Source organism: Cucurbita pepo, chromosome LG10 (genome assembly GCF_002806865.2).
Source record: "Cucurbita pepo subsp. pepo cultivar mu-cu-16 chromosome LG10, ASM280686v2, whole genome shotgun sequence".
Taxonomy (NCBI): Eukaryota; Viridiplantae; Streptophyta; class Magnoliopsida; order Cucurbitales; family Cucurbitaceae; genus Cucurbita; species Cucurbita pepo.
Genome location: NC_036647.1, coordinates 3,329,237 through 3,337,062, shown reverse-complemented (window position 1 = coordinate 3,337,062; position 7,826 = coordinate 3,329,237). Strand labels below are relative to the sequence as shown.

The window sequence follows — 7,826 nt, the reverse complement described above, 5'->3', positions numbered from 1 at the left end:
TTTTTTTTTTTTTTTTTTTTTTTTTTTTTTTTTTTTTTTTTTTTTTTTTTTTTTTTTTTTTTTGATTGGATGAGTGAAAATAAAATTTAGTTAAATTTTCGAAAATTTAAAATAAAAGATACCCAAAAAATGACAACGAATCGAGTGAATTAAAGAGTTTGGAGGGAGCGGGAGGGGGGTGATGACATGCCGGGAAAGCGCGCCACCGCGAATGAGGCAACATTTTGAATCGGAAACGCGGGCCCTGCATCAACATTTGCATCATTCGCGCTTCTTCTTCTCTCTCTCTATATAAATTAAAAGGGGAAAAAAAAAATAGAGGCAATATAATTTCCTCCGTTTTCCCCGAGAGCCGCTCTTCGATTCTTCTAATTTGGGCATTTTTTCCCTCTCGACAATCAATCCAAATCTGAGTTCAAGGTTTCGCAGGGTTAGTATCTAAGTCTCCGTCTCTTTGAGTAAACATTTCAGTGGTTTTCTTTCGTCTCACCGATTCGATTCTAACCTTACAATTTTGGCGACGAATGTCGATTTTTCTAGGGTTACTGTGTTATTTATGGTTTTATTGATTTATTTTGCTTTATTTTCTTTATGTCTGTGCGTTAACGTCACGGTTGCTCGGTTTTATTTTTATTTTTATTTTCAGAATCTTGTAAAATTGGGGTCCTGTGTTTTTCCCCTGCACCGACTAGGATTTGAACATGAAGATTTAGGATTTATTTTCCGCCTGAGTGATTAGGCTTTCTTGTTGCCGAAGATCTAGTAGATAGATTGGTTGATCAGACTAGAGTACCCCTGCCTGTGTCTGATAATGCGCGAAGATAACATTGATGATGTGTTTGGCCACAATCGTTCGGCTCTTGGAAATCTAACCAATCGTCCGCTCAAACGAAAGCTTTCGTCAATTTTGAGTGATTCAGGGATTAAAACAAGGGATGGGTGCGGCAAACCTGTGGACGGGAAAGATGAAGAATCCAGATGCCCGAAGCACGTGCGTCTACAAGCAGCGGAATATGTCAAGGAGAACTGTGAACGTTCGTGTGGAGAAAACTGTAACTCAATGGGGCTGTCTAGGTTTAGTACGGAGCAGCTGGAGTCTGCTTGCTCTCCTGCTTCCAGTGAAGGTGATACTGTTTTGTTTGAGATAGCTAAAGAAACTGTGCAATGTAATTTGCCGAATGATGAAGCACATCCTGAACAAGAGGATGAGCACAGAATTACAGACAGTGAAACACTGGGACTTCCTTGCTTGCCCACTTCTGTAGTCCCTACTTGCCCCGAGGATGACAAGGAAGACTGTCCTGGATTTATGATAAACAATGCTGATAATGAAGCAGCAGTTGATCATGTTTCAAGGCATGGTGAAAAGGATATTGGCATTGGTAAAATTGGTTCAAGCAATCTTGACTCCACTCAATGGTCGAGGTTACCTATATCAGAGGGTTCCAAGTCTCTGGCATTGGAAAGGTGCTCAGGATTCAAGACTGATAATTGTGCTAATTTAGGCATGTATGACGACTTGCTTAAAACATGTTCTTGTTCATTCTGCTTGAAAGGTAATTAGAATGTTATTCAATTATGCATGTAATTATGGGCTATTGAAAATTCGTTTTCAGAAATGCTAAATTGGTCTGCTTTTGTAACCAGCATCATACATTTGGTCAGACCTCCATTACCAGGACATCAAAGGACGGATTTCGGGTAAACTTGTTCATCCTTTTATAGTCACAATACCATGTTTTTTTGGGCTAGCCCCTCTTATTGATAATCATGGTATCGTCATTCTTTCAGCACTTAAGAAAAGCCAGAAAGATGCGAGCATCTTGGCTCAGAAAAGCAGCAAAGAGAAAGAGACTTATCATGATCAAGGAAATTCTTCCAAATCAAAGCTAGAATTTGATCTTTGTGGTCAGTGGATGTCACTGTTCCGTCATATGGAAGATATGTTTGCTCACGAAGGCAGCCAACTTGTAAGTGTGGATTTATAGTTATATTAGTCCTTTTTCCCATTAGAAATGTGCGCCTAGCTTTGAACTGTGATCTTTTGAAGTAACCTGTCTATGAAAGAATAGAATTATGATAGTTCCCTGAAATAACCAATTTAAGGAAGGACTGTGTCGGAAGTCCAAAAGAGCTTAATTAATGAAAGTAGTTACAATTTTCTGGCATTGTTGGCTGGTATGCCTGAGAGTATACTTTTTTAGATTCTTGAATATGTGCTTCTCCACTTTCATTTACTTCCTTGGAAGGACTTAGCGGTGGTAAATCTTGTTTTTATTTATTTATTTCCCTACAGCAAACCAGTTTTGTTACCCTCAAAGATCTGAGAGAGGACTGCAAGATGAATCTGGAGATGCTTAATGGCATGCCTATGGAGAAGCATTAGCGTGCTGTTGTTTTTCCTACCATTCTGGTGGTTGTGGGCTGTGTGGTTAGTAACTTATGCTGTCCATATTTGTACTTTTGAACTTCTCACTCTGGATAGGGTAGCTGTATTATAAATTTGGAATACATGTAAAATCATCCGGTCTATTTTTGAATAGCTCATATCTTCATCCTTGCGACTCCGCTTTCCTGTATATTTTCAATTGCTTTGGTCTTTGATTGATTTTAGGTAGTTTAGTAGCTTTTATCAAATCTTGTGGGATTAGGTGATATGATAGGGTTGACAGAAAATGTCAAATTATCGTATCATTTAACTTAATAGCTTTAATAATTACTCGAACTAATATTTTTCAGTAAACGTTGGTTTGTTTTATTTACAGAGTACATGAGAGCCTTGAATTAGATAGATAGAGATATTTGATACAACTGCTATAATGACAGGTAACTTGTTTGAACTTGCTCTTCTAAAGATGCTACTCTAAATTGAGAGCTGCATTTTAGTGGTTAGGGGTGGTTGGTTCAAAGTTAACTTGGAAGTTTGATTGGATGGTGCCGACCAGGTTGAACTTTGCAGATTAGTTTATTAGGTCTTAAAATTAGTTGTCCAACCAATCTGTGTAGAGTTGATTGTGGTTGTGGAAGCCTTTAGAGATGCGAAGCAGAGTAAGCCGGCATTTGCATCTTCTAATATGTTATGTGCGCCACCACACTCCTCACATAGTGGGCTGTTGCCCTGTTTTCTTCTTTCTTTCTTTTTTTTTTTTTTTTTTTAAAGTTACATATGAGTTGACAATTTTCTCAACGTCAACTTAGGGATTCTCAATAGTTAATATTATCTTCCATTGGCTTCTCCAATTTCATGACTTATTTAGCACTATCATTATGTTTGAAGTTTCATCACCGGCATTCTGTTCATATTTTAATTGGCTTCAATAAAGCATAGTGCGGTATGGTGCGGTGCCTGCAAGAATATGGTCAGCTATTGCTGCATTTTCTAATTGCCCATATTGCCTATTGGTCATTTTCTCCCTAGCCTCTAATGTGTTGAATTTGACTGAATCCTCCTAGTGGCAACATTTTGACTATGTGAAGGAGTCTGTCATTTTTTTAAAGGATCCTTTCTGTCGTTTACTCTTTAATTGCTTCTTCTTCAAGAAATCCCGCTATTTGTATAATCACCTTACGAACATCCACATTTTTTGGTTTCAGTTTCAAGTTTGAAACCGAGCATTTCTTTTTCCAATGTATTCATTTGCAATCAGTAGTAATGTTTTAAATTAAGTTTCTAATATTTTCATCTAATTCTAAGCATTGTCTAATTTTTTATAAAGAAAAGCCATGGTGTGAATCATTTTCAACCACAACTTGCATTTTTAAGAGTAAGTCTAAAGTTGTTTAATGCGTTTGGTGAGATCAATTATTATTATTATTTAATATTTGTTTATATTTTTTGCATTTTTAAATGACGATGTTGCTTCTTTAACAAACTTAACTGTTTGTTTATGTTTTTAACCTACTTATTGCTTCCCTATTGAGACCAAATTTGAAAATTTTATAATGGAAAATCAAATTAGTTAGTGTATATAGGACATAGTTCTCATTCCCCATTCTCAATTGTCAAAGTGGAAAAATTGTAAAATATTTTATTTTATCATAGGTCGCTTTTAAAACTTGTTCATATTATAAGAAGGAAAATCGATATCATCGAGCTGTTCGTGAATATAGTAATGTCCTTAAACTCTTTCCTTCCTTGCAAATTAGCCCTCCACACATACAAAGAGCCTTTTTTTTTTCTTTTTCTTTTTCGAAGAGGCCAAATTCTCTCTTACTATGAATAATATTTTTCATTTAATAAGGAGCAAATGTGCTACTTAGATTTTAATTTAAATATAAGAAAAATAATCAATATCATATTTTAAAATGTCATTTACTCCGGATTAAAGCAAGGTACCTTTTCCATTTTTCTTTCAATTTAGTAATTATTGTTTTATTTATTTATTTTAATTTACTCTCTTATATTTTTCACATTTTTCAATTTAGCCACTCACGGTTTTTTTAGTACTATCCCTATTGACGAATATTGTTTAAGTTGATTGATGATAAATTTATAGAGCACATAGAATACCTAATACATTGGTTTTTTTTTTTAAAAAAAAGGACGAATTAAAAAAAAAAAAAAAAAAAATATATGGAATGGAATTGAAAACTTGGTAAACCATAAAGTAAAGATTAAAAGATATATGGAAACTTTATTTTAGTAAAGAGAACCATTGAAATTGCGGGAATCGTATTTACATTTAAAAAAAAAAAAAAAAAAAAAAAAAAAAAAAAAAAAAAAAAAAAANATGTTGGCAGAAGTAGCGCGTGAGGGTCGGACCCACCCACCATTTTAGTGATCGGAAATAGCATTGGCATGGCTTAGTCTGCACGCGGAGGGGTAGAGAGGAGGGGCCAGGGTGTATAGTAATTGCATCAACTCCAGGCGTCGGGATTGATATGGGTTGACTTAACTGTGGTTAAGGTAAGCAAAGGAAAAGGCCATCCATTTGCGTGAAGAACAGAAAGTGGCTCTTGGGGAGTGCGTAGAGAAAGAGGCCACGCAGCAGCTCTTCGCCTTAATTCCAACCCTGCCGCCGCAATTCTGCATTCCACCATTTGTCCTTATCGCCATCCCCACCAGCTCTTCACCTCAACTTACATTGTTATGTTTAATAATAATGATTAATCCCACGCCTAAGTTAGAAACAAACAACCACATGACATCCTTAATTAAACACTATATATAATCGAGCATCATTTTCAAATTATTTAATTTATTTTCTTTTTTGGTTTGTGGCATATCATATAACATAACATAAAGTTAAATTGAATCAGAGGGTCATCTTATCGTGGGCGTTACAAATTGATTCCATACGATAAGGAATAAGAAAATGACGTGGCTGCGCGTGCCATTCTATACCCACTGTTACACCATGGATCCTGCCAAATACAATTCACTGAAATCTTGCAAGTGGGCCATTGCTAAACTTCTGCCACGTGTCTGTGTCTCCTGACGTGGCTTTATATGGTTGGAGATTCCACCTCGATTTGTGTTATCTTCATGTTGACGAGATAATTGGGTGTATGAGATAGAGAGAGAAAGGGGGAGGTTTGGGGTTTATATAAAGGGTGGGATGGGTGTCTGTATTTGCAAGCGAAGTTGAAATTAGGCGTAAAACAAAGAAAAGAGGGAAGCTAATTCCTCTGCTCTCCTCTGTTTGATTGTGCAAGTATTATCGAGTGCTTCCATTTCCCCCCACTCCCCCTTCTCTACTCTCCCCGCTTCTCTGAGTTCCCTTTCTTTTTTCTTCTTTCATTTTGGTTTTGCCATTTTGTGTTATAGACCCACAAGGCTGCTGCTCCTTTGAATGAAACTCGGGTGATTCGGAATATAGATCAACTTTCTCTTTTTTCTTCGTAAATATTTTTGGTTTTTGTTTTCTGCTTTGATCCACTTGGAGGGTGTTTTTGAAGTCCCTCAGGTTGGTTTTAGGAAGGTTTAGAACTTTGTTATCTTTGGATCTTGTATTGGGTTACTGAAGTTTCTTGACAACAATCATGGCTGCAGCTATAGATGTTTATACTGGTATTTCAACGCAGGTTTACTGTTCGGATCCTTTTAGCGAGGAATTAATGAAGGCACTTCAACCTTTTATGAAAAGTGCTGTTTCAACCTCCTACTCTTCTTCTTCTTCTTCTTCTGTTTCTTGTCAGCCAATATTAAGCACTGATGTTTGCTCACCGTCGAGCACCTGCTTGTTTTCTCAAGGCTTCTCGGGAATTGAGCAGATGGGTATTGAGCAATCAGGTCCAATCGGCCTAAACAATCTTACCCCTTCTCAGATATGCCAAATTCAAGCTCAAATCCAGCTACCCCAACAAACCATGTCTTCCCTCTCTTCTTCTTCTTCTTCTTTCCAGTCTCAATATTGTAACTTCCTTGCCCCCAAATCCATCCCCATGAAGCTCATTGGCTCTCCATCTAAGCCCACTAAACTCTACAGGGGAGTCCGGCAGCGGCACTGGGGAAAATGGGTGGCAGAAATCAGACTCCCAAAGAACCGAACCAGGCTCTGGCTTGGGACCTTCGACACGTCCGAGGAGGCTGCTTTAGCCTATGATAAAGCTGCTTACAAGCTCCGTGGGGAGTTTGCCAGGCTCAATTTCCCACATCTCAAACACCAATTCGGAGAATTCAAACCTCTTCACCCTTCTGTGGACGCGAAACTTCAAGCAATTTGTGAGAGCTTGAAACAGGGGAAAACAGAGAAGCTCTGTTCTGCTGAGGATGAAAAGGCAAACACCAGTCCACCTCCATCGGAGTCAAACTTAGTGGTTGACAATTATTGGGAACCGGAATTGAAAAGCGAAGTGGAGACCTCATCCTCATCCTCATCCTCATTCTCATCCTCATCTCCTTCACGGTCTGAAGAATTGTCCACCGGATCATCCCCTGAATCAAGTATCAGCTTCTTGGATTTTTCAGATTCCCAATGGGGTGAAGGAGAAGCATTTTGTTTGGAGAAGTTTCCTTCTGTGGAAATTGACTGGGCAGCTCTGAGTCAAATGGTCGAATCGGAGTGTTAATTAGTAATGTTGTGTAGTTTGTTGCAAAGATTCTGCAATGAAATTTTAGGCATTTGCAGAGGTCTGGTGTTAGTGAAAGATTAGGGTGGTGAGTCAATGAAAAGAGTCTGTTTTCAAGGGAGATGCAGTTTGTCTGTAATGGGTTCTATATGGTCCATTGTGGTCTGCAGGTTCTTTTTTCTTCCCTTGCATGGCCATCTTATTTACTCCTACATTTTGTTCCAAGTTAATGTAATTAAGCAGTCTGTGTGTTTTAGTACATATGAAGCTCTTCTTTATCAATCTAATAGGAGTTCCTTTGGGTGAAGGGAATTGGGGAGTTAGGCATCACTGAGCCCATAACAAATAACGGCCCAAACAACAAACAAATCCAACAAGTCCACGAAACTGAGCCCCAAAAATATATAGACCTATATTATTTTGGTGTGCCGCCAATTCCAAAGCGTTTAGGCACCCAACTGGGTCTTCGTGTGTTGAACGCATCAGTCTGCAATCGTCCCTGTCTCTCTCCAATTTCCATTCGGGCATGGGAACCATGTGTGGGCACAATTTTCAAGTTCCATCTCCATATGGGCCATTCAACTTTACAATTATTGTATCATTTGTGTTGTTTGTAGCATCAACTCAACAAATATATTCAGAGAATAATCCAACACAATAGAGGTAACTACGTGCTTTGAGCCCACTCATTAAATCATTATATTCTCAACATCAAAATTGACAGTTACCTCTACCAGAGGCTGAAATCAATAGACAAAAAAAAAAAAAAAAAAAAAAAAAAAAAAAAAAAAAAAAAAAAAAAAAAAAAAAAAAAA

General features: G+C 37.6%; 2 protein-coding genes across 2 annotated transcripts; both read left to right on the top strand.

The window, feature by feature from the left end:
* The first annotated feature begins 149 nt into the window (after window positions 1–149).
* LOC111804093 lies at window positions 150–2,743 on the top strand. Its single transcript, XM_023688776.1, has 5 exons — window positions 150–430; window positions 647–1,556; window positions 1,648–1,701; window positions 1,792–1,970; window positions 2,297–2,743. Exons 2-5 carry the CDS (start codon window positions 812–814, stop codon window positions 2,384–2,386), a joined length of 1,068 nt encoding a protein of 355 aa, XP_023544544.1. The 5' UTR covers window positions 150–430; window positions 647–811; the 3' UTR covers window positions 2,387–2,743.
* A 2,816-nt stretch (window positions 2,744–5,559) lies between these two features.
* Window positions 5,560–7,298, top strand: LOC111804094 (ethylene-responsive transcription factor ERF060-like). Its single transcript, XM_023688778.1, has one exon. The coding sequence runs from the start codon at window positions 5,983–5,985 to the stop codon at window positions 7,009–7,011; it is 1,029 nt and encodes a 342-aa protein (XP_023544546.1). The 5' UTR covers window positions 5,560–5,982; the 3' UTR covers window positions 7,012–7,298.
* The last annotated feature ends 528 nt before the right edge of the window (window positions 7,299–7,826 follow it).

Coding starts and splice junctions, on each gene's coding strand:
- LOC111804093 (XM_023688776.1), top strand. CDS start 812: ATGCGCGAAGATAACATTGATGATGTGTTTGGCCACAATCGTTCGGCT. Junction 1,702..1,791: donor CATCAAAGGACGGATTTCGG/GTAAACTTGTTC, acceptor TCATTCTTTCAG/CACTTAAGAAAAGCCAGAAA. Junction 1,971..2,296: donor CTCACGAAGGCAGCCAACTT/GTAAGTGTGGAT, acceptor ATTTCCCTACAG/CAAACCAGTTTTGTTACCCT.
- LOC111804094 (XM_023688778.1), top strand. CDS start 5,983: ATGGCTGCAGCTATAGATGTTTATACTGGTATTTCAACGCAGGTTTAC.